A 27735-nucleotide genomic window follows, 5' to 3' on the forward strand; every position below is an offset into this window, starting at 1 on the left:
TGCAGTGCTTGAGCAATGGAATGTCTTTTTAGTGAGACACCTGGGTGAGAGAAAGATTTTTTTTTGCCTAAGGACCTTTTCTGTTGTGATTACCTTAATGTGATTCAGATTGATTTGGAGCAAGTTCCTTAATCTCCAGGTTACTTCGTCTGGGGCATTATTTGCTCTAGGCCATGTCAATAGGACCACTCCAGATATCTATATATCTATAGATATATATCTATAGATATATATATATATATGAAACATCTATAAACCAGGGGCAATAACATCTGTGAAGATTGTTGAGAGAATTAAAACAGGTCACATGTAGGGGCGCCTGGGTGACTCATTTGGTTAAGCGTCTGCCTTCCACTCAGGTCATGATCCCCTGGGTCCTGGGAATGAGTCCCATGTTCAGCTCCCTGCTCACAGGGGACCCTGCTTTTCCCTCTCCCTCTGCCCTTCTCCTCCCACCCCCCACCCATTCGTGCTCTTGCTCTGTCTCTCTCTCTCTCTCAAATAAATAAATCTTTTAAAAAATAGATAACTAAAACAGATCACATGTAAAGTACCTAGCACAAAAACAAAAATTGATTCATTAAGTAATATTATAGAAGCCTCTGTTATCTAGTTTAATTTTTACTACTATCAAAATAGAGGCCCTGGGGCACCTGGGTAGCTCAGTCATTAAGCTTCTGCCTTTCAGCTCAGGTTGTGATCCCAGGGTCTCATAGGGCTCCCTACTCAGCAGGAAGCCTGCTTCTCCCTCTCCTACTACCCCTGCTTGTGTTCCCTCTCTCACTGTCTCTCTGTCTGTCAAATAAATAAATAAAATCTTTAAAAAAAAGAAATAGAGGCCCTGATAATTTAAAGTTAATGGTTGGTATCTTTATTTCCTCTTTCCTGACTTTACTCTCTCTGTGAGAAGGAAAAGTTCTTGATGGTCTTGATGGTCTCTTCTCTATTCAAGCTTTAGGTAAACAGAAGATCCTTACTGATATAAATATGCAATAACATTTCCTCTAAGCTATTAAAACCGTCGGTGTCATTGAAAAGGGAATGTTCTATATTTTCCTTTTTATGCCATTGAAAATCTTTGATTATGATTTAGAACTACAATGTAAATTTATGATTGGGTGGTTTTTCCTCTTTGATATTATCTTGGAATTTTTTAACTTTGATTTTTTTACTGTGAAGTGTTCTGATTGGCAGTTTCCTCCAAGTTATATATTATTAATCATATTTAAGGTTAGAAAACACTGGCTTAATTTTTGGTTGATCTGTCATAAAATTATCTCCTTTTTCAGATTATCTTAGAAGATCGAGGACTCTGAAATGTTTCCCCTGAAGGATGCTGAAATGGGTGCCTTTACCTTCTTTGCCTCGGCTCTGCCACATGATGTTTGTGGAAGCAATGGGCTTCCTCTTACACCAAATTCCATCAAAATTTTAGGGCGATTTCAAATCCTTAAGACCATCACTCATCCAAGACTTTGCCAGTATGTGGATATTTCTAGGGGAAAGCATGGTAAGTTGTTCTTTTTTTCTGTTTTTGTATTCTTTATTCTGTTACCTTGATTAGGTTACAGATATGCAGTGAATACATACAGTAATCAGTATGTGTGTGCTTGCACGCCTTCGCCTTCAGTCCATCCAAACTCAGTCTTTCAAGTTTTCCTGATTGCTTTGGCCCCTCACATGTCCCTCGTTTTATACTCTGCTATTTTCTCTCTTGGATTATACTATGCTCCATTCCCTACAATCTGAGCTTAGTCCCTTTCCTAGATTCTTTTATAGTTTTTATCATATTTTATTATTATTTTCTATTTAATTTGTCTCTTCTGAGGATTCTTAGTTCTGGAAAAAAAGGACAAAGTAGGGGTGCCACACTCTTGATTTGGGCTCCAGTCATGATCTCAGGTCCTGGGATTGATCCCTGCATTGGGCTCTACATTTAGCCAGGAGTCTACTTCAGATTCTCTCTCTCCCTCTCCCCCACCTGCATGTCTCTCTCTCTCTCTCTCTCTAAAATAAAGAAATAAATAAAATCTTAATAAAAAGGGGGGGGGTAATGACTTTTACCTCTGACCTCAGAATCAGAACTGCACAGAGCACACAGGAGACATTCAATAAATGTTGGTTGAGTGAGTAAAGTAATGAATGACTACATTTGAGGGATTGATATTTTTCAGATCTGAGAATAGGATTTTTAATTTTCTCTTTCAGGAAACCACCTGTCTTTAAGCATTTTTCTTCCCTTCTATAAAAAGGAAATGAAAGTTCTAATATCAGGAATTTTGGAAATATCTATTTAAATGTATCTTACAATTGAAAGTAATAATTTGGACTGTCTTCAAATGAAAAGGGAGTCACTAATTTTTTTTTGGAGCTGCATTAGTCTTTTCATATAAAATTCCATTTAGAAAAACCAAAGTAGAAAAGTTGAACCCTACTGGTTAAAAAGTCAATGTTTCACCAGGAAGGTGTTTACTGCCTTTTTAATAGTATAGTCAGGTTCTTTCATATCCCATATCTCAGTCCATTTGGACTGCTATAACAAAAGATCATACGAATAAACAACATTTATTTCTCCCAGTTCTAGAGGCTGGGAAGTCTAGTGAGGCCCACTTCCTCATTGACAGCTATCTTTACTGGTAGATGGGGCCAGGGAGTTCTCTCAGTCTCTTATAAAAGCAGTAATCCCATTCATGAGGGCAGAGCCCTCAGGACCTAATTATCTCCCAAAGGTCCCACCCCAAACACCATTGCACTGGGGATTAGGCCTTAACATATTAATGGGGTTGGGGGAAGACACAAATATTCAATCTATACCACCCCTAAAGATGTTTATGATGACAATATTTTAATTATTTTAAAATTATTTTTGGAAACTTAATTTCATGCTGAGGTTCCATTGCTTAAAATTATTTTAAATGCTTTCAATGAAATGTATTTAATTTTTCTAACAAAATACTTTGCGAAAGTTAACCCTATATACTTGCTGATATTGCCTATAAAAATGGTATTTTTATGTGTTTGAACCTAATATTACAAAAAAAATGTAATGTTTTCTTTGTTTTGCTGAAAAATAGGCTAAATGATACTCTCAAGTAGTCTGGATTACGGTTTTCAAAAAATATTTGCTCTGAAAACATTGACATTTTATAGACTTTGAGTAGAAAATGTTTTTGTAATAAATATTATTAAATTAATATTTATGGAGTATTTATTGTGTTTTAGGCAGTTTTATAAGTGCTTTACGTATTTTAATGAACTTAATCCTCATAACAGTACCATGAAATAGGGACTATTATTCTCATTTTACAGATAAGGAAATTGAGATACAGCAATTAAGCAACTAATGTAAGGTCATACAACTAGTAAGTAAAGAGGTGGAATACTAATATATTTTATCATATTTTGAAAGATTTTTAAAGCTGAAATAAGTGTACATTAATGCAAATTGATACCTCTACCAATCAGAGCTATTCAATGCCTTAAATACTTTGGAGCTCTACCACATACCTAGTGTCTTGAATATTTAGATATGTCAGGCCTGGTAAGAGACATGAAAAAGAAGGTAGTAAAAAGAGTTAATTGTCTTACAGATGATAAAAATTTGTGATTTTTCATATTCCTATGTATGTACACATACACATTACACACACACAGACGTGTTAAAGTATACATTATTCTATTGAGACCTCCTTTACTATGTGAGATTGCCTTTGATTGATCTATTCAGCAAATATTAGTAAAAGGCCTAACCTTTCAAGAGAGAATGTAGGTGGGGCCATGTTAAGGCCATAAAGGGTCTCTCCACAGGGAATAAACGAGGAGGGCAGAGCTGATGGAAAACTAGGATTGAAGTAGTTATAAAGATGCTGATGAGCTGAAGATTTGTTTAGGAACCAGTCTTTCTTGTCTACTCTGACATTTCTTATGTTGTGCTTTGGTATATATAACGTCAGTCCACTGGTGTTAATAACAATCTCTTGCCTACTACTATGGCTCTCCTTGTGCTAGATGCCAGATATATGAAGATGAATAAGATAGGATCCCAGTTCCCAAGCTCTAGAAGTAGTAGAGGAAAAAAAATACAAACATGATTATAATATAATAATAGTTGATACAGCAGATGATGTACGATGTGCTATGCCATGGGAGTACAAAGGAAAGAATGTTGAATTCTCCATTGAAGAATGTAGATATTCATCAAACTCCCACATAGAGAATTTTAGTGAGATAGGAGACCTTAGAACACAGCGGGGTAGCTTTTTTGTCTGTGAAGTTTATTTACTTTCATTTATTTTAATGGTACCAGTGGCCTAAAGGAATAGCAGATTTTCGAGAGATGTGCTGGCTCTTTATTGCTGACATATTCCTAAGAAAGCAAATCTTAATATCATTCTTAATTAATCATTCTTATTCTTTTTAAAGGAATTTACATTTCTTATGATCTTTTTTCTAAAAAATTGAGATACAGTATTATATATACATACACATAATATTATGTATACAATATGTACATGAAAGAAAATACATAATCAGGATGGGGAGAAAGGAAATGAAGAATAAGATATTAAGTTATAATATTAATACATAGTTTCTTCACATGAACTACAAATTTTTTTGTAGACTTCTTGTAGGTCAAGGCAAAGAAGGAAATTGATCTGCTTCAAATTACATTTATAATGCGGCAACATATTAAGAAATTAATTCCTGGGTGCCTGGGTGGCTCAGTCGTTAAGCATCTACCTTCAGCTCAGGTCATGATCCCTGGGTCCTGGGATCGAGCCCTGCATGGGGCTCCCTGCTCAGCGGGAAGCCTGCTTCTCCCTCTCCCACTCCCACTCCCCCTTCTTATGCTCTCTCTCTCACTGTGTCTCTCTCTGTGAAATAAATAAATAAAATCTTTAAAAAAAAAAATAGAAGGGCGCCTGGGTGGTTCAGTTGTTAAGCATCTGCCGTCGGCTCAGGTCATGATCCTGGGGTCCTGGGATCGAGCCCCGCATCGGGCTCCCTGCTCGCCAGGAAGCCTGCTTCTTCCTCTCCCAGTCCCCCTGCTTGTGTTCCTGCTCTCGCTGTCTCACTCTCTGTCAAATAAATAAAATCTTAAAAAAAAAAAAATTAATTTCTAAATTTTTACTTAAATCTGGAAAAATGATCAGTTGCAAGCTTTATAATGTTCATATAATATATGGTATGTTCAGGTGATACATGGAGACATTATATAGGAACTTTTATGGCATGGGGATCTGAGATATTCTTCATTTGTTATTATGGGGAGTGTTCTCAACACATCTGACTAAATTTGCTTTATTGTTCTTTTTTGTGTTGATCTCTGAGTGGAAACCTCTGTAGCTTCATGTCCCAATTTTTCTATGGGTGAACATCTAAATAAACTAAATTTGACAGTTTAAAATAGCACTCAAGAGCCCCAGGGACCTATGAATGGGCATCAGGAGATCTATGAACCATGAAATTATATATACAATTTTGTGTGTGTGTACATGTATGCACAAGCATTTTTTGGATAATGAGTCCATAGTTTTAACCAGATTCTCAAAAAAGATTCATAATGTAAAGACAGGGTTTAAAAGCACTTATGCAGAGTATCAGCTACATGGAGAGAATTTTTCTTCTTTATTTCAAGACGTTCTGGAGAAGTTCTAATGTAGGCAATAAACCCTTCGAAGTTGATTTGATCTGTATCTGCAGGTGTGCCATATCACATATTTACCAATTCAGAGACCCACATTCAGAGCCACTGTATAGAGTTTTGCACAAAACCTTTTGGTTAATGCGATAAGGAGGAGCTGAATTCTTTTTCTCTAATTCATTCTGAGAGGAGAGGTGCTTTTTCTAATTTGCCTATATATAGCCATGAAGACAAGTGGTAACTGTACCCACAGCAGACTTTATAGATAGCTCTAGCCATTTGCCAAAAGTTTAGAAAGGAACCTTTGGCAACTTTGTTGTTGTTGTCTTTTAAAAACTTTTTTTTCTTTGCTAAAGTTTTTATTTGATGAATGGCTTCAATGACATTAAATATTTAAATTATAGGAATCATTTGGGTTTTTTTTTATACCACCAAACAATTGATAGATATTGTCAATCCCTGAATACATTTAACACCTCTTCCCACCACTACCAATCCAATTACAAATTCTAAAGAATTTACAATTGTTACATTGGCCCAGTGTCAAAACCACTCCAAAGCTTGGAAATATAGTAGATCCTCATTATCATTTGTAGCTGGTAGCCATAATTAGTGTTACTGTTTTCCATCTGCAGTTTTGAAGTAGCCTGTCTTCCCAAACTCTTACCACTTAGTTCTTAGGATTTCTTCATTCTTGTATCCTAAAGTGCCTTTTATTTCTTTCCACTATGTCTGGAAGCCTATGTGGAGCTTCACATCATATGATTGGAGTCTTGGCTTCTATCCAGTTCTCCCTAGACTTTCTTTTCTCAGGATAATTCACTCAATTGTCCTAGATACTTCTTGAGCTCCTTGTTTTCCTCCTTCTACCTAAATGAGCCCCTGTACACGTTGAATTTGGGAGAACCTTATGACATAATCCCTTTGGGGAACAGTATTGCTAACTTTGCACAGGAACTTTCTTTTTAGTTATCAGTGTCGGATAGAAACTGATCTTCTTAGACACTGTTAGACTCTGTTAGCGTTGAAGCTTGCTTAACAATCTGGGTAGTCCCTTTAGGCCCATCCACCATATTGCTGGTTACTCCACTTCCCCTGCTTGCCCTGCTCCTAGATCTCAGCGGTCCTCTTTTCTAGGATAACATAGGTCACAGATACATATAGTAGTCATATATTTTAAGTTTGGCTGCCTAGAATGAAAATATTAGTGATTGTCAAAAGGTTAGGGAATTTGATTATCTTGTTTATATTGGCAGTGTTCATTGTCCTGAAAAATTGTATGCATAAGGAGTAAATCGCTGAATTAAAATAAGTTTATATAAAGGTCTGTTTGTTCCAAAGCATTCCTATGATTTCAGTTACATTACGTTGAAAAAATAGAAAAAGTTTCTATTCAACAATCTCCTTGAACAACAAGTATTTCTCAGTGATGTAACACCACAAGATTTTGGTTTGGACTCCACTTAATTGTCTCCTCAAAGAATTTTGATTTTGGTTCTCTTTCCCCCTTCTATTTTGTTCTTGCTATGCAGCTATCTCGTATCTTGTCATTGTCAATTCCCCTACCTTCCCATTCTCACTTGGGGTTACATGTGACATGTGGTATGTTTTAGTAACATTATGTTTTCACATGTTAGATTAGCTCAGAAGTCAGGCTTTCACTGTTTTCTATAGGTTATTCAAAACTGATTCAAGATGATGTCATTTTCCCCCTAACTCAGGATGAAGTACTAAATCTCAAGAATAGTGGACATATTATTATATTTCAGGAACTTGATTTATTAAAGGAAAAGTTGAGCAAAATATCTTTAAAAGAAAAAAACCAATAAAGCATGAAAATATTTAAGTAAACAAATTTACTCATTTTCTTTTGAGCTTGAAATCTCAGCAGTGTTTAGAAGCAGAGTGAGGATTATAAATGATAATGCATCCCATTTTGTTTTTTTTTTGTTTATTTTTTTAAAATATTTATTTTGAGAGAGAGAGAGCACAAGCAGGGGGAGCTGCAGGAGGAAAGGGAGAGCAGGCTTCCTGCTGATCCGGGAGCCTGATGAGGGGCTCCATCCCAGGTCCCCAGGATCATGACCTGAGCTGAAAGCAGACACTTAACCGACTGAGCCACCCAGGCACCCCTCATCCCATTTTATTTGGCATTATTTACCCAGAAATCTTTTGATGGTTGCTAGTGAAATAAAAAAATAAAATTATTTTAATTAATAGATGTGAAAATTCAGGTAAAGAATAGTAGCATTTGTTAAGGACCTATAAGATAATTTATTCCATATCTCTAGCTGCATATACATTTCAGCCTCAGTGTGTCTATTGTTTCAGTTTCATCAGAGAAATAGAACCAGTAGGATGTTCATATTAAGAGATTAGTTGCTAGGAATTAGCTTCTGTGACTGTGGGGGCTAGGCAGGCTATCAAGAAGGACAAGCTGTACTCTTGGACAAGAGCTGAAGCTGCAGTCTATGAGCAGAATTTCTTCTTCATAGAAGCTTCAGTTCTGCTCTTAAGACCTTTACAAATGATTGAATCAGAATCATCCACATTATCTAGGATAATCTTCCTTACTTGAAGTGATTATAGATCTTGATCGTTTATAACAATACACTTTTATAATACCACCTACATTAGTGTTTGAGTTTAAAAACTATAGCTTAGTTGTGTTGACTCATAAAACTAACCAACGCAGTGACCTAGTAACAATACTGGTTTTTACGCACAGAATTTGTATTTTCAGTTTTACTATCTAAATATTTATTTAGATATTATATTTAAAAAGTGATGAGCTAGTCTCATTTTTATTGTGAGTAACAAAAGAATGATGCAGTAACTGTATTCTAATAATCTAACACACAATTTACCTTTCTTTCTCTTAAGTTAAAAAAAATTTATTTAAATCTTTCTTCTAGTCCCTCTCCTGATTCAGCTCCTTTATTATCTTTCTTGCTTAATATTGTACTCTCTTCAGTTTCTTAGCATTGACTTAAAACGTACAGTTCAGGCTGTATTTACACTACAGTGATACTTGGCATTCATCAAATATTTGTTAGAAGAAAGATTATTTCACAGTTCTTGTATGTTCTACTCTTTAAAGTTCATCTTAGTGTCACATTTGTTTTTTATAAATAATGCCACTACATTGTTGACTTATATTTGGCACATTATGATTCCCAGATACTTTTGTCATATTTTGTTCTGTGAAACTATATTGTTTTTATAACAAACAGAAGTTATTTTCAAACAGTGGTCCAGAGTTTCAGGATGAAGACTCTCTAATGATTTCTTGAAAAAAATGCTTCATATTGGAAACATTGTTTTGGTGTACATTCCATTACCTTTGGGAGAAACTTTGATATTTTGCCAAGGATTATGTCTCTGCTGTATTAAAATAATGCTTCAGAGTTCCATAGAATCCTGAAGCTTTGGCAAACTCTGCTTTATGATATTTTGAAGGAGTTTCCAGAAGAAGCCTGACAATTTTTTTTCTAAATTATTTTAAGCCTGACAAATTAGGGTAGTGCCAAATATTTCAGAAATCTTTCATGGATGTGGAAACTTATGAATATCCAACTTAAAATTATAAATTAATGGAACATGCACATTTAAATGAATTCTGATGTTTTTGTTTTATATTAAAATCAGCACTATTGAGGTATTATTATTCCTAGTTTACAATGTAGGCTTATAATTTTCTATGTAGGACAGATCTCTATTTAGATAATGACTATTATCATATAAGACTCTTACTCATTTCTAATGGTTATATCATGGCTTTGCTCAAGTTCATTTATTTAACAAGTATTTTTATGTAAGATACTTATATGTTTGAGGTGCCAGTTCTAGACACTGATGATACATTTGGAACAAGACCTGCATGTTCCTGCCATCATGAAACATGTAGTGGAGAAAAAAGACATTAAATAAAAATGTATACAAATCCGTAGAGTTGAAGTTAAGTTCTACAGAAGAAAAGTACAGTGTAGAATAGATTATCTTACAGGAGGAGCAAATTGATTTGGGGATATCAGCAAAGTGTTCCTTATGGAAGTCATATTTAACCAAGGAATGAATAATAATAATAATAGCAAATACTTAGATTGTGATTGTTATGTGCCAGGCACTATTCTTGATCCTTATTATGTGTTAACTTATTTCAACCTAACAACAACTCTATGAGGTAGGTGCTACTGTTTTCCTCATTTTATAGAAGGGGAAACTGTGGTGTAGAAAGATTAGCAAAGTTCTCCAAGGTCACATAGCGAATGAGTTGTAAACCTGGGATTTGAGCTTAGACAGAAGAGTCTGTGCTCTTAACCACTGTGTTTCATGATAAGAGTTAGCTGGGAGAAGGGAATGGGGAAGATCATTTCAGGCAATATGAACCCATGTGCTAATACCTTAAGCAAGATGGGGGAGGGAAGCCCAGCACGACTGGAAGTTGGTAAGCCAAAGTAACAAAAGATGAAACTGGAGAGGAAGTTAGGGTTTTCGGATTTATTATTATTTTATTACTTCAACTTTAGTATGAATATATGATGGAAGGTAATAAGAATTAATGTGAGATCAGTTAAGGCACATTGTACTGTCATATTAAGAGGACGCTGACTTGGACCCACTTTGTGGTGGGTGGAGCAAACTACAGATTCTGGAAACATTTGGGAGATAGAAATAGCAGGACTTTTTGTTTGGATTTGAGAAAGGGAGATTACTCCTAAGTTTCTAGCTGATGCAGCTGACAAGATGGTGGTACCATTTACTGAAATAGCACTCAAGAACAGGTTTCAGGAGCAAAGTATAAGTTCAGTTTGAGTTCTGTCAAGTTTGAGGTGACTTTTATATTAGGGTGAGAAATTATCTATAAAAGTCTGGAATGCAGAAGAGAGTTCTGGACTTGAAATAAAATTTGCAGATTTTCAGCCTTGGGAGTAAATGAGGAGAAAACACAGTATGAAGACCCCGAATCAAAGATAGAGGAACTAAAAGCATTTCAGTTAGGGTAGAGGAAATGCCACTGTACAGAGGAAACTGAGGAGAGGCAGCCAGATAGGTGTTAGGAAAACTGACATAATGTTGTAAGATGAAAGCAAAGGAATGCAGCAGCTTCCCATTTGGTTCCCATTTGGTTTTCTGATTGTATTTGCTTTTTCCTCCTAGAACTTCAGAGTTGTACACAGTTGCTTCAAGTTCAACTTTGTGTGTTTATTTCTTTATTGAAGAACTGATTTTCTTTCTTATTCTCTTTTTCCTTTCTTCCTACTCATTAAAAATTCTTTCAAATTTAATTTTAAGTTCCTGTTTAGATCACTTGGAGTCTTTCATCTGAAAGTCATCGCTTTCATTTAGAGCATTTTTAGTTTTTCTGTTTCAGATCATTCTGTATAATGCTACCACCTCAGATAGTTTCAGCTTCCAAAATTTGACCCATGCAGTATACTGCCCTCCTACTTCACATGATTGCCTGTGTACCGTAGTCCTTCATTCATCTCTACTCCCACATGCAAGACCATACCTCGAGCCAGTTGTTACTGAGTGTTGTTCCTTTTGCTGGATCTCCTACTCTGGAATTCTCCTTTCCCATCTGCTGTTCTCTCATTTTTTCTGCCTTTCCTACTTTTCATTTTCATCAAACTTCTTTGCAATGATCACTATTCCCAATCTCTTTGCACTCTTACTTCTTTGTTTTATCCTAGTCTACCATCTATATTTTGTGTTCATCTTCTTCCTTATCTAACTTAAAACTCATTTTGCATAGATATTCACAGAACTCCACAATTTCTTTTAAACCTCTGATCTCTCCTGAAATAACCTTATCAGATTCCCAACCACTTATAAGCCCAGTTGTACTTTTCTCTCACTCCTCTTACGTGCATTCATTAAAAAAACAAAAACAAAAACAAAACAAAACAAAATTGGGAGGGGTGCTGGGTAGTTCAGTCTGTTCAGCATCTGCCTTCTGCTCCAGGCATGATCTCAGGGTCCTGGGATGGAGCCCCACATCAGGCTCTCTGCTCAGAGGGGAGCCTGCTTCTCCCCCTCCTTCTGCCTGCCGCTCCCCCTGCTGTACTCTCTCTCTCTGTTTCAAATAAGTGAATAAAATCTTTAAAAAAATTTGTCAGACAATGTGTTAAGTCATTAGGGATAACCGATGAGGAAAAAAGTATATGGTCTGACCCTCAGAACTGTGCTATCTTATTCTTAGTTAATCTGTTGGAAAATAAAAATTACATCATAATATTGATGGTGCCCACCAAAATTTTATATTATTATTTAATCTCAGCAGGTCCCATGATGTTACAAATAATCCCAAATCAATTTTCTGTTCTTTCTTCATAGTCATGATTAAGAACATTTCTACTTTTCTCAAATTTCTAAACTTAGTTGCAAAACCTTTGTTTGAACTAGACTGCCAAGACAATTTGTCCCTAGCTCCCAATTTCCCCTTCACTTCAAAATTTCTTTATATCTTCATCCAAGCTTTTCCTTTTCCTAATATGTGTCAGAAGAAGGGTCGCTTCTTTCTTCCGAAGGTAAAACTTTCCATCTGTTTTTCCTGATGCACATGGGAGAAATTCTAGACAAAAACACAAGATGACATGAAATTGTTATTTAATGTGTTGTTTTATTATACATTTATTCTGTTGTATAGATATGGTAAGTATGTAGTTAATATAGAGTTTGAAAAACTCCTACAGTACTATTAGTACTGTAATATCTTTAATGGACTATGTTATTTTGTTATTAAACATTTTGTTAATCAAATGTAAAGTGGATTTGCTTTGTTTTACTCAGAAAGACTGGTGGTGGTAGCTGAACACTGTGAACGGAGTCTAGAAGACTTGCTTCGAGAGAGGAAACCCATGAGGTACTGTGTAATATCAGGACAATTAAATGAAAAGTAGAAATTGGCAACAAAAAAGCATAACAAGAAACTGCAGAGTTTTTGTTTCTTCTGTTACTTATTTAATGATAAAATCCAGGTGCAAATTTTTATTTTAGGAAATTTAATTCACAGGCCCCATAGAAATTCAACATTGACATCGTCCAGCATTCAGTTTTTATGAGGTAGGCATTCTCCAAAGTACTTGACAAAAAAAGATTCCTAAAGAGGATATATATGAAAATTTGTAATGTTTTCAGTACTAAGCATTTCTCTAGCTGAGATTAAGAGTATTTAACTGGGAGTGGTACATAGTAACTACTAACAGGATGCTGGCATTCCTACGGACACAGTGAACTGTTTTAAGGAAAGGCCATGTTGAAGAGTAGAGAGAAATAATATTCATAGCTTGGATAGAATCTAATGATACAGTTTAAATTCAGTAATTTCAATGACTCAGTAATTTTACTTTCTGTCTCAGGCATTCTTGGCAAGAAGAGTACGTGGTATATATATTATTACAGATATACTACTAAATGAATTTCTTTATACATTTTCTGAAATTATCTTAAAATCATGAAAAATATCCCTTTAATGAATAAAGAAAGTTGTACTAAGCCAATGAAAATGGCTTGCCATGAATCTTTTTAGGATTATAATTATCCATCCTCTTTTAAGGAAATATTCTCATTCTTGGTCATTGCTTTTTAATCACTGCTATATCCTAGATGAAAACAAATTTTTTTCAAGGGAGGAAAAAATGTGTATATTGCTAAATGGTAGTTATTTAATAAAAACAAAACAAACTGAATAAAAATACTTCCCTTGATACTTTAAAAGATTTGGTTTTAAGTGTTCTCTAGAATGGGAGATTCAGATACCAAGTATACCCACCTTACTTGCTTCTTTGGAAGAGTCTAATCTGACCATATGTAATAAAAGTGACTTTTCTATATATTTAGAAATAGCTTAACCTTATGTAGTGAGTATGTTTTTATAATTATAATTTTTACATGTCTCAATCTTTGACTTTGTGTTTTTAAGAACATTATTCTGTTTACTAGTTCTAGAATGATCAAAACTTATGGTGGTAGATATAAAAACAGTATTCAGCTCTGTTTGGGGGAAGGAGTACTATAAGAACTCATTCAAAATAGCCTTGAGGAAACTATCTGGAGTAATGGAAATTTTTTACATCTTGGTCAAGGTATTACTTATGTGGTGCATGTTCTTGCTAAACTTTTCAAAATTCACTGAAGTACACACTTCAGATGTGTGCATTTCACCTATGTAAATTATTCCTGAATTAAAAAAAAAAAACAAAAAACGAAACCCTCATCTGGTATTTACTTGGCTTGGGTTCTAAATCCCTCATATAGCAACAATATTGTGTTGTTAATGAAGGTACTTGATCCAATTGCTTACCTATTTGTATTTCTTTCTATTAGAAGAAATAGTATAAATTAGTTGTGCTGCTTAACCAATACCTCACCACTTAGTGGTTTAAAAACAATATTTATCATTTCATATAATTTCTCTAGGTCAAGAATTCAGAAATGAATTAGCTAGATGTTTTTAACTCAGGATCTTATGAGGTTGCAGTCAACTGGGGCTGTCATCATATGAAAGCTTCACAGGCTGGATGAACTCGCTCATTTGGTGTCAGTTGTTGACAATAAGCTTTAATTCTTCCCCATCTTGAGGGCCTTTTTACACTGGTCTCTTGTCTATCCTCACAACGTGGGGTTGGCTTCTCTCAGAGTGAACAAGGCATTGAAGCTTCAATGTCTTTTATGACCTACCTTCAGGAACCACACACCATCATTTCTGCAATTGTCTTAATGGATACCGAAGTCAGCCATTAATTCTATTCACTGTGGAGGGGTCCACATAGGAATGTGAATCTCAGAAGTCAGGGGTCGTTGGGGATCACCTCAGAGGCTGGCTATCACAGAAGTCTTAGTGATCATACAGGTACTTAAAAAGGAAAAAAAAAAAAACAGGAGTGAAATACTAACCAACATTAACACTAACTGAAAAATAACCAAAGTTCTTAAAATTATTCAGTATTGATTTAGGCTACTTGAGACAGAAGAAAGGAAGATGTTTACACTGTGAAGAGAAGGTAGAGTATTAAGGGAATATCCAGAAGTACTAAAGGTGGAATACGGTCTTCATGGACATGGCTATACTAAGATCAGAATCGATCCAATTCTGAAAATTGATATTACCCATGGGCTTATGCTCCCAGCCATGCTGAAGGACCCTATAAGCTACAACTAGAGTAATTCTCTGGTCAACAGGGTGGTAGTAACTATAGAATGTTCCTTCTGATCTTGAAATTTCCCTCTCTGCCCATACTTGTCCTTCCTTTGCTTACTAAAAAAACTGAGGCATAAGAGAGAAGCTGGTGACTCAGAAGACAAATTTCCATTTTCATCATTTTACCTCAACTCCTTTTTTTTTTTTACTTTCAATTGTTCTATGTAAGGATACAATTGATACTGCTTTGCTAATAAGATTAAATCCATTAGCTTGTGGAAAGTTTTACTTTTCTGTGTTCATCATCCTTTATCCTTGTTTTAGATATAAATCTGATAGCACTGAACACTAGTAGTGTCAATAGTATGAAGGTGTAAAGAGGCCACCTTTCTTCAGTATGTCTTCATGAAGATAAAATCTTACAGATTTATATTCTTTGAGTAGATAGATAAACATGAACAGGATTAAATGCAAATTTCATATTGTCTTTCATGCCATTTACATTTCTAATAGTCTTTTTCATTTATATAAAATAGGACATATTACTGTTTTTTTGGGTCTTCATAATTTCTTCAAGTAAGATACATTTAAACATTTTTGTAAATAAAGTACTATTTTCTAATCCTTCTGGTAACAGTCTAAAATTCAGTATTTTCCTCATTCATTTTGGAATATAACATTCAGCCCTTACTGCCTTTGAGTAGACATGATTCTGTCAGGTTCAGTTCCAAGTTGTTATCTGATCCATCCATCTAAATTAGCTTTGTCGAAAACTATTTGACTTTCCACATATTTGGATTACATTAGTCTCCAGTAACAGAGCAGATTTCATGTGCAGAGTTGCTGTGCTGTAATTTTAATTAATTCTATAACCTGTTTATGGAAAGTGAGAAGACGTTCTTATGGCTTATAAATCATACACATTTCCCCTACTGCCAAAAGTAAGCACCCCGCACCTGTAAGAGAGGCTGATGCAAAGTAAACAGGAAATCTATTTAGATGGGCTTGCAGTTTGAGACCCATGATTTTTACTTGTCCATCTGTCTCTAACTGTTGTAAAACTGTAAGCTGCCAGTTGTCTGGTAGTTATTTGCAGCTCATTGTCTAAACTTAAACATCATCCAAGGCATATGTCTTACTGGATTTATATTTTGAAGAAAATTTAACTCTTGTAAAATTGGTGAGACGGGGAGTGGGGAAATGAAAACTAGAAACTTATAGAAGCATCTAGTGTCAATTTACTCACTTTTTTTCATAACACATTTAATATCATTGAACTAAGCAATATTGTACTAAAACCTCATAGTAGTAATTTGTATTACAAATATAACCTAAGACTATCTTGAGGTTTCAGATTGCTCTAGAAAACCAAGCATCTTTTTTTTTTTTAACATTTTAATGGCCCTAAAACTCTTTTGAGAATTCATGTTATCCAAACAGAAAGTAATGATTTTGTGCTATGACCTGGAGGTATTTATCAAGTCAATCTCTTATAAAATAATGTTATTTGTACAGATAGTTTGCTGATCTGGTTTGAAAGAGAAAAGTCACCATTTTCTTTATAGTTTATTCAAGCTTGAATATGAGGAATTAGTTTTTGGAGAATGCAGCTCTCTTTTCAGTGGCTTTTATATGTTACTTGTGCCAGAGTTTGATCTTGCCAATATTTCTCTCCACTTTCAGTTAAATAATCAAAATTATTTGTTGGAAACATAGAAGCATGGAATTCAGTTAAACTCCTATAACCAGTAGGTTTCAAGAAACAAAGTACAGCATTTGGAAGATTTGTTTGAAGTCATCTCATATTTGGTGCCTGTGAATCTATTTAATTGCTACCCTAAAGCCATATTCAAGATACTGAAAGTGGGGAAATTTAAATCTCAACTCCTTTCTGAAATATTTTCCTAGAATGTTAAAAAGAGAGACATACCTTCATCACTTCTATTAAAGCAAACATGAGGAAATGGTTTGCCTTTTAAGTCTAGGTGCTCTTTGGAAAGTATTTCCCTTTTGTGTTAGTGTTATTCAGAGCATGTACTTTTGCCTAATCTGTAACAGTGTCAGCAAGTGTAGTTCATAGGCAGATATTCAGCAGAGTTTTGGCACTTGGAGTAAAGTTTCTGCCTTGTCCTTAAATTTGCAAGTGAAGGCAGGGTAAGTAGTGCAGGCATGTTTCTTTAATAAAATGTTTGTCATATGTTTTTAGGGTTATGGTTTTGAAGATTTACCAGAGAACCATCAGCATAGCATAGGTTATACATGGTTATACATGGAGACTTTGATGGGAAGCAGGCTATGTCTGCAGCTGTTCACTAGCTTGATGGGAAACATGATCTGACTTACTCGGATGAGTAAGTTTTACTTGCTCCTATTAAAAGATTGCCTACTCACTGAATTAGATACTCCAAAGGATTTTGGACACATTCTAGAGTGCAGTCTATAGATGGATAATGAGCCACAGGTCTCACAGTCATCAGAAAGGGATAGTAGATATTCTTATTTTAGAAAATAACCTGATAGTGGAAGTTCAGGTTCTCGTACATTTTTTTTTCTTTAAAGGGCCTTAGTTTCAAAATTCATTTGAAATTATTTTAGTGTGGTCAAGTAACTTAGAGATTTATACAACTGATGAATATTTTTCTTCCTATCTTACTTGTTTTGTTTAAGGATGGAAAATAATACTACAGATGCTCTTACTCAGGCTTGGAATCTTGCAGCTATCTTTTGCTTTTTCCCTCCCTTGTACCCTACATCCTATTAGCTGTCAAAGTATCATTAATACAACCTTGGTGGTATTTCTCACATCTCTACTGTTTTTTACATTCTTTAGTTCAGGCCTTCATTAACAAACTGCTTGACTATCGCACTACAACATTCTCCCACTGGTCTTCCTGCCGTTAGTCAATTGTTAGTATACTCTGTTACTATTTGCTGCTGCTATATTATTATTTTTAAAAATCAGTCCATTCCCTGATCAAAAACATTGGGTGGCTCTCCATTTTTGTGTGTGTGGGAGGAGTGCATTTTATAGGCATAGGATATGACTTCAATCAAACTCTCTAAATTATTTCCAAATAATGTCTAAATTATGCCGGTAGTTCTTATTGTTCCCCATAGATTGTTGAGGAGATGGAGCACCAAAGAATTGAAATACAATATGAAGAATGAGCTGTCCTTTTGTCCAAAAGTGTATCTCCAATCTTTAGCATGATGTATATAGCACTTCTTTAAGTTATTCACTTACCTCCATCTCTCTAGACCATACCACTGAACCAAAGCAAAAATTATATTTTCCTACTCCACATTTCTTTAGTACATTGTAACTCTCCAGTTGTAAAGTGCCTTTTCCCTTTTAGCTTATAATTGTTTGCCTGCAGGGGTGCCTGGGTGGCTCAGTTGGTTGAGCATCCGCTGTTGGTTTCAGCTCAGGTCATGGTCTCAGGATCATGAGATCAAGCCCCATGTCTGGCTCTGTACTCAACAGGGAGTTGGCTTGAGATTCTCTCTTTCCCTCTGCTTTTGTCCCTCCCCTTGTTCACATTTGTGCACACACACTCTCTCTCAAATAAATAAAATAAAAAATTGTTTGCTTGCAGTCATATACTTAAGGAAGCTATGATTTGCCTTCCCTAACTAACCATACATTTTTTAACATGCATACTATAATTTTTTAATTTTTCTGTCTCCTAAAATTGTCAGCATAAGAGTTTGCATATAGTTAATGTGTTGTAAATGAACAATCCAATGAACTAATTGTGTTTTTAGTTTAGTCATGCAGTTCAAACTGTATTTCCCTATTATCTTCCTTTTAATCATGTGCCATGATTTTATTTCCCAAACAAATTAGTTTTGGTGAAAGTCTGGTGCAGATGTTATCTTGGTGATTTGTTTATTATTTTCTTGGAAATATTTTTTTAAAAATAGGATGAGTAAACAAATTGTTCATTTCCTTTCTCATCGCTCTGGGGAAGAATCTAAACTCATTTTAGGATGTTGGCAGAATCCAGTTCCTTCCAATGGTAGGACTAACATTCCTGTTTCCTTGATTAATATCAACCAGAGGCTGTTCTCAGCTTCTGGAAGCCATCTGCACTCCTTGTCATGTGGCCCTCTCCATCTCCAAAGTCAGCAATGGAGAATCTCTCATCATATCTCACTCATGCCTGGAATCTCTCCTGTTTCCTCTGTCTCTAACCTCTAGATCCAGATTTCAAGGACTCACGTGATAAGGTCAGGCTCACCCAGATAATCTCCCTTTCTTAAAGTCAACTGTGCCATATAACAGCTTAATCATGGAGTATAGTCCATCATATTCATCGCCTTGGGGGCTATACAGGGTGTATATCAGGGAGCAAGGATCTTGGGAATCATCTTAGAATTCTGCCTACTGCAGTTTGGTTATTGGGGAAAAATTGGGGAAAATTTTTTAGTCTTATAGGAAGTATGATATTTGGTGTTCTTTTTTATATTAGTAAGTCATTGTGACTGAGATGGTGGGAACTGTGGTGTGTCAGGGATCATCAAGACCACTCCCGGTTTCACTGATTCACTGGAAGCACTCAGAGGACTCAGAAGTCATATACTCAATGGTTACACTATACTCATCTTTTTAACAGCAAAAAGAGACAAAACAAAAATCAATAAAGGGAAAATAAAGGGGCAAAGAATGGAGGAAAGCAGCCACATGCTCTTCAGATTCCTCCCCTGGGAGAGTTATGAAGGATGTACTTAATTCCAAGAGCAACAAACTGTGACAATATGTGCCAAGTGCTGCCCATTAGAGAAGCTTGTCTGAGTCTAGAAGTGGAGGGTTATTAGGGTTTGGTCACAAAGGCACATAGTGCTTGTGTGATTGACTGCAGTTACTGATGCTCTAGACCCTCCGAAGGAAAGCAGGTGTTCCCCATAAATCACATTGTTCGCACAAACTATCTCTGTAGACAAGCTAGAGTGGTTCAGGGCCTCAAAAGGGCAGAACACTCTTATCAGGCCATTTCCAAGAGCACAATTCCCAGGAGCCCGTCAGGAAAATAGGCACTTTGGGGGAATGCATAAAGAGACTAATGAGATTCTTTTTTGAAGAGGTATTAAACAGATTTTACAGCCGCTTCCAGCAATTCTTGAAATATGTTATGACTTTGTAACCTAATAGTTGCTGGTCTTGTTCAGTCAGGTTTGTGTAAAGACTGTTTTTTCACTCATCAAGGAGGTACTAGTTTTCTATTGTTGCTATAACATTGCCACAAATTAAGCAGCTTAAAACACACAAATTTATTATCTTATAGTTCTGTAGATCAGAGGTCTATTGGACTTGGCTGGTTTTTCTGCTTCAGGTCTAACAAAGCCAAAACCTAGGTGTCAGCAGGGCTGTATTTCCTTTGGTGGCACTAGGGGAGAATTCATTTCCAGGCTTATTCCAGTTGTTAGTAGAATTTAGTTCCATATGGTTGTAGGACTGAGATCCCCATTTCCTTACTGACTATTGGCCGGGAGTTGTTCTTAGATCTTAGAGGCCACCAGTGTTCCCTGGCTCATAGCCCCATTTCTTCATCTTCAAAGCTAGTAACAACAGGTCCAGTCCTGATGCTTTGAATCTCTGACCTCTCCTGTCTTTTCTTCTGGCACTCTGACTCTTCAGCTTTGCTCTTTTACTTTAAGGGCTGCTATGGTTACGTTGGGTTCATCTGGATAAATCAAGGGACTGTCTCCATTTTAAGGTTAACTGATTAGCAATCTAATTTCATCCACCAAGCCCCTTCACAGCAGTACGTATCCTAGTGATTGGTTGAATACCCATGTGACAAGAATCTTGGGAGGATTCTGCCTACCATATTCTTTATACAGGTAAATGCTGAAGTTTTTCCTCCTCACTTAAATCTAAATTTCATTTTATTATACCTCAGTTTCTAAAGAGAGAAATAATTAATTAAACAATGTTAATTCTTTTAACAATTATAAGCATGTTTAGCCTCTTTTCTTGATGAAATTATTCTGAGTCATTCAAGTTGCCAGTTATCCTCAGAAAAAATAATTAAAATTTAATAAAATTTAAATTCAAACTTTATGTTTAAAACTACTGTTGTCAGAATAATGATCAAGAGTAAAGTAAACCCTGTGTTTATTAAAATAAAATTCCTGCTGGGAAAAGGAACTACTTCAATGTCCATATACAAAAAGAATGATCAAAGGATGCATAAATATGTTGATATTGAATGCTAACCTGTTATTTTCCATTAAAGACACTTGTTTAGTCAAGTGCATCCTCAACTGAAAATTTTAGATGTACTATATTGAAAGAGAGAGGAAGAGAGGCAGGCAAGATGACTAGAGTGAGAAAGGAGACTGGATTTGGGATGAGGAATGTGTAACAGAAATTATAAACTCTTTGAGCCCAGGTGGGTAATTTAAGTGTACTGAGCTGAACTGAGTTAAACTGGAAGGCAGTTAACACATTGGAAAGAGGCAGTTAATACTCAGCTCCAGCTGTTGTTGCCATGTGAGAAAGTATCCTGGTATTACCATTTCTTTAAAATTTCAAAAGAGGGGCACCTGGGTGGCTTACTCGTTAAGCGTCTGCCTTTGGCTCAGGTCATGGTCTCGGGGTCCTGGGATCGAGCCCCTCATTGGGCTCCCTGCTCAGTGGGGAGCCTGCTTCTCCCTCTCCCACTCCCCCTACTTGTGTTCTCTCGCTGTGTCTCCCTCTGTCAAATAAATAAATAAAATTTTCAAAAGAACTCAGAATTTGGATTCTTACATGAAATCTCTGAATTTTTAAACATTTTCAAGCAAGTAAAAGTATTTAAAACATCATGATCCAAACAGAACAAAGTAATGGGCTAAATTTAGCCAACGGACAGCCAATTTGCAGTTATCTGATGTAAAAAGTTAAATTATTGGTGGAGGAAGATATATTTCTTCTATGCTTTTTATTTTTAAATGGATGGGGTCATTGTGAAAAGGAACGAGAAGTAGTGGGTTTTTAACTTTTAAGAATCATTCACTTATTTTTTTTAACACCTTGGAAAGAAAAGGTGAAATATCTGCATATCCTGATTTTACTAGCAAGGTAAGCAATGATATACTTTTGAAAGACTAATTGTTTTTTAAATAGCAGAATGATCTGAGAATGATAGGAGTAATCTGTGTGGGAAATCATTTGCACCTATGAAAACTTTCTATTCAAAAGAAATCACCTATGTATAACCTTAGTGGCCAACTGTCACAGCATTTTTTTCATTTACTCATTGTTCTGCCCCCTATTAAATCAATTTCTGCAGTGAGGTGAGAACACTTTAGTAAACTAACTCAGGAGTTGCACTGACTTCAAGTGAGCACTTTGAATTTTATTCTGTATTATTATCTATACTCATAAAAGACAAATGAGCAACAAAATAGTAATGAAATTAGTACAATTTCCTATTGGGAAATGTTTGAAAAGCAGAAACTCTTGAGGTGATAAATTATAAGGTATCAACACATAAAGAACTACAATTAAATAATCACTTGGAGTCAGAGGTTCAGGGCTTTTTTTTTACTTGTTTTAGTAAACAAGTAAACAAGTTTACTTTAAACAAGTTTACTTTGTTTTTGTCTTAGTCTTTGTTTTTGTATATATATAATATATATATATGATTGTGGTAGAGATTACAATATGCATCCTTAATTTATCCAACTTCCATGAATTAATATTATGGCAGTTCACATATAAGGTAGGAATCTTGGATAATATACTTCTGTTCACCCTCTTCCCATCCTTTAGATATTAACATTCATTGTGCAATTTATATTTACTTTTACATGTATTATAAATCTGACTATACATCGTTACTATTTTTTGCTGTAAAAGATGTCTTTAAAGACCTTGAGAAATGAGGAAAAAATTCTTTTACATTTAACCGTGTATTTGCCATTTCCTGAGATCTTTATTCCTTGATTTTGATCCAGGTTTTCATCTGGTATTATTTTTCTTCAGCCTGAAAAGCTTTCTTTAAAATGTCTTTTAGTGCATGTCTGTTGTGGACAAATTCTCACAGATGCTGATTACCAAAAAATATCTTTATATCCCCTTATTTTCTTTTCTAGCATGTTATTATAAAAAATTCAAAACATAGCAAAGTTGAAAGCATTGTACAATTTACCTATATTCTTCAAGTAACATTTGGCCAGTTTTTGCTTTATCACATATCTATCCATCCTAACAATCTGCTTATTAACCCATCTTATTATTTTGGTGCATTTCAGAGTAAGTTGCAAATATGAGTGTGCTTCATTCCTAAATCTTCCAGCATGTGTATCGTTAACTAGAATCCAATATGTGTTTATGTTTTCTTTTTAAGTAAACTTCACATTCAGTGAAAATACAAAAACTTGTATATCATTTGATGAATTTTGACAAATGTATTTACCTCTGTAACCCAAATAACATCAAGATTAGATTACCACCATTATCCTAGAAATTTCCCTCGTACCCCTTCCCAGTAAATCTTTACTGTTCACCCCAACCCAACTCCCAGAGGCAACCACTTCTTTGATTTTTTTCACCCTGGATTAGTTTTTATTCTAGCACCTATATAATTATAATTATACAGTATATACTCTTTTATGTAAGGCTTCTTTGACACACCCTAATGTTTTGGAGAGTCACTTATGTAGCTTCATGTATTATAATCTATTTCTTTTTATTGCTGAGGTGTATTCCAGCTTATGAATAGGCCCCAATTTCTTTTTTTTTTTAAGATTTTTATTTATTTATTTATTTGACAGAGAGAGACACAGTGAGAGAAGGAACATAAGCAGGGGGAGAGGCAGAGGGAGAAGCAGGCTCCCTGCTGAGCAGGGAGCCCGATGTGGGACTCGATCCCAGGACCCTGGGATCATGACCTGAGCTGAAGGCAGACGCTTAACGACTGAGCCACCCAGGCGCCCCTAGGCTGCAATTTCTTTAGCAGTGTTTTGTTTATGAACTCCTGAAATATTTCCAGGTTTTTGGTCTTTATAATCGACGTTGTTGTGAATGTTCTTATAAGTCTTTTTTTTGTGTATGAGCAAATGTTTTCTTATCTCTGGATAAATACGTAGCAATAAAATTGATGGCTTATGGGATAGGTATATGATTGTTAGAAACCACCAGACCTTTATCTAAAGTGTTATACCTTTTATATTCCTAATAACAATGTATGAGAGTTCTAGTTCGTTCATACTCTTGCTAGGAGGTGTTGTTTTGATTCTTTGACTTTTAGCCATTGTAATGAATATAAAGTGGTATCTCACTGTAGATTTAATTTGCATTTCCACGATGACTAAAGATGTTGGGTGCTTTTCATGTATTCATTGGGCATTCATATCATGACATACATATCTGTTCAGTCTTTTGGTCCCATTTTAAGCAAATTATTTATCTTTTTATTACTAATTTATAGGCATTCGTTGTATATTCTCTGTATTCTCCATACATATACTTTTTAGATATTTTTTTGCAAATATTTCTGCCAGTCTGCCTTGCCTAGTTATTTTTTTAATGTATATCTTGATGAGCAGAAGTTATTTATGATGAAGGCTAATGTATCAAATTTTTCTTTATGGATATTACCATATATCTTTTTTCAGAAACCTTTTCCTCATCCCCAGCCATGAAGATATTCTTATATGTTTTCTTTTAGAAGCATTATAGTTTTAAAATTCATATTGAATCTCTGATCTCTCTCTATTTAATATTTGTATGTGGTGTTTAACTCCATTTTTGTCATCTGGATATCCAGTTCTAATTCTATTTGTTTAAAAGACTTTCCTTTTTCCATTGAATTGCTTTGATGCTTTTATTAAAAATTAAATGGCCATGTAAATGTAGGTCTGTTTCTGGTCTTCTATTTTGTTTTATTTATCTATTTTCTATCCTTTTGCCAGCACCGTACTGTCTTTATTACTCTAGCTTTATAGTAAATATTGAAGTCAGGAAATACAAGTTTTCCAACTTTGGTTTTTTGTTTCAAGATGGCTTTAGTGATCCTTGGATCTTTACATTTTCATGTAAATTTTATAGTAAGTTTCCCAGTTTCTAAGAAGGTCTGTTGGTATTCTGATTGGAATTACATTGCTTCTATGGACCAATTTGGCAACAACTGAAATCTTAATTTTGAGACTTCCGATAAATGAACATGTTGTTTCTCTCCAAATTTTTAAGTCTTCCTTAATTTCTCTCAGCAGTATTTACTAGTTTACAATGTAGAGTTCTTGCTTTTTTGTTAAACTTATTCCTAAGTATTTTATGTTTTGATATGATTGTAGATAAAACTGTGTTTTGTTTTCCAATTATTTGCTGCTAATATATAAAAATGCAAGCAGCATAGGTGTATAGTATATAAAAATACAAGCATGAAATAGTTCAAGAAAAAATGTAAGGCATAGATTATAAGAAGGAGGAGGAGGAGACGTAGAGGAGGAAGAATAAGAGGAGGAGGAAGAGAGAGGAGGAGAAGCTGTAAATGTATTTCTATTCAATGATGATGTGGTTGTGTAGAAAATTCTACAGCACTTAAAAAAGAACTCTTTGAATTAATAAGTGACTTTAGCCAGGTAATAGGAAACAAGGCCAATATAAAAATATCAATAATAAGATAGTAATACCTATGAGTCTTTTTCTGTTTTGTTTGTACATTTGTTCTTTAGATTGAAATACAAGTAATACTGTATTTGCTTTTTCTGTCTGACTTATTTCACTTAGCGTAATACCTCCATGTTGTCCATTCATGTTGTCACAAATTGCAAGATTTTATTCTTTTTTATGGCTAAGTAGTATTCCATGGTATATATGTGTGTGTGTGTGTGTGTGTGTGTGTGTGTGTGTGTGTGTGTGTGTGTATACCACATCTTTTTTTGTCCGTTTATCTGTTGATGGACACTTAGGTTGCTTCCTATCTTGGCAGCTATAAATAATGCTTCAATGAACATAGGGGTGCATATATCTCTTTGAATAGGTGTTTTCATTGTCTTTGGATAAATACCACAGGTGGAATTGCTGGATCATTGGTAGTTCTATTAATTTTTGAGGAAACTCCATACTGTTTTCCACAGTGGTAAAACCAATTTACATTCCCTTCCTCCATGTCTTTGGCAACACTTGTTATTTTTTTGTTTTCTGTTTAAAAATAGCCAATCTGGGGGCGCCTGGGTGGCTCAGTCGTTAAGCGTCTGCCTTCGGCTCAGGTCATGATCCCAGGGTCTTGGGATCGAGCCCTACATCGGGCTCCCTGCTCTGCAGGAAGCCTGCTTCGCTTCTCCCTCTCCCACTCCTCCTGCTTGTGTTCCCTCTCTCACTGTGTCTCTCTCTGTCAAATAAATAAATAAAATCTTTAAAAAAAAATAAAAATAGCCAATCTGACAGGTGTGAGGTGATAAATCATTGTGGTTTTGATTTGCATTTCCTTGATGATAAGTGATTTTGAGCACCATTTCATGTGTCTGTTGGCCATTTGTATGTCTTCTTTGAAAAAAGGTCTACTCAAGTCCTCTGCCCATGTTTTAGTCAGGTTGTTTGTTTGTTTTGATATTGAGTTGTTTAAGTACTTTATTGTGGATAAATACTTCTTTAATGTTTTTTTGTTTGTTTTCATTTAAATTCCAGTTAGTTAACATACAGTGTAATATTAGTTTCAGGTATACAATATAGTGATTCAACATTTCCATACAACACCTGGTGCTCATCTTAACAAGTGCACTCCTTAATTCCCATCACCTATTTCACCCATCCCCCTACCCACCTCCCCTCTGGTAACCATCAGTTTGTTCTCTATAGTTAAGAGTCTGTTTCTGGTTTGCCTCTCTTTCTCTTTTCTCTTTGCTCATTTGTTTCTTGAATTCCACATATGGGTGGAATCATATGGTATTTGTTTTTCTCTGACTGACTTCTGTCATTGCAAATGACAAGATTTTATTCTTTTTTATGGCTTAGTAATATTTGTGTGTGTTTGAGAGAGAGAGAGAGATTGAGAGAGAAAGAGAGAGACTTGGGCTCTTTTCATAGTTTGGCTATTGTAGATAATGCTGCTATAAACTTCAGGGTGCATGTATCCCTTTGAATTAGTAAATTAGTATTTTTGTATTCTTTGGGTAAATACCTGGTACTTCAATTGCTGGATTGTAGGGTACTTATATTACAAAGCTGTAGGGATCAAAACAATATGGTACTAATACAAAAATAGACACAGATCAATGGAACAGAGTAGAAAACCTAGAAATAAACCACAATTATATGGTCAATTAACCTTTGACAAAGCAAGAAAGAATATCTAATGGAAAAAAGAGTCTCCAACAAATGGTGTTGGAAAACTGGACAGCAACGTACAAAAGAATGAAACTGGGCCACTTTCTTACACCATACACAAAAATAAATTCAAAATGGATTAAAGGCCTAAATATGAGACATGAAACCATAAAAATCCTAGGGGAGAACACAGGTACTAACCTTTTTTGAAATCAGCCATAGCAGCTTCTTTCTAGATATGTCTCCTGAGGCAAGGGAAACAAAAGCAAATATAAACTATTGAGACTTCATCAAAATAAAAAGTTCCTGCATAGTAAAAACAATCAACAAAATTAAAGGGCAATCTACAGAATGGGAGAAGATATTTGAAAATGGCATATCTGATAAAGGGTTAGTATCCAAAATATATGAAGAACTTCTCAAACTCAACACCCACAAAACAAATGACTTAAGAAATGGGCAGTAGACATGAATAGATATTTCTCCAAAGACATATGGATGGCTAATAGACACATGAAAAGACGCTCAACATCAAATCAAAACTACAATGAGATATCACCTCATACCTGTCAGAATGGCTAAAATCAACAACACGAGAAACAATAGATGTTGGTTAGGTTGTGGAGAAGGGCGGGGACCCTCTTACACTGTTTGTGGGAATACAAACTGGTGCAGCCACTCTGGAGA

The 27735-nt window shown here is 35.2% G+C and overlaps 1 protein-coding gene across 2 annotated transcripts in view; it reads left to right on the forward strand.

The window, feature by feature from the left end:
• TBCK (TBC1 domain containing kinase) overlaps nucleotides 1-27735 on the forward strand; it is a 235859-nt gene that overhangs the window by 6556 nt on the left and 201568 nt on the right. For both annotated transcript variants that reach the window (XM_028121310.2, XM_028121311.1), the window contains exons 2-3: nucleotides 1290-1510; nucleotides 12440-12512. In XM_028121310.2, coding sequence (XP_027977111.1) covers nucleotides 1318-1510; nucleotides 12440-12512 — 266 coding nt within the window. In that variant the 5' untranslated portion in view covers nucleotides 1290-1317. The remainder of the gene's footprint in view (nucleotides 1-1289; nucleotides 1511-12439; nucleotides 12513-27735) is intronic.

This window comes from Eumetopias jubatus, unplaced genomic scaffold, assembly GCF_037043125.1.
Source record: "Eumetopias jubatus isolate StellerSeaLion01/CBP00866 unplaced genomic scaffold, mEumJub1_p1.0 scaffold_2, whole genome shotgun sequence".
In the NCBI taxonomy this organism is placed as follows: Eukaryota; Metazoa; Chordata; class Mammalia; order Carnivora; family Otariidae; genus Eumetopias; species Eumetopias jubatus.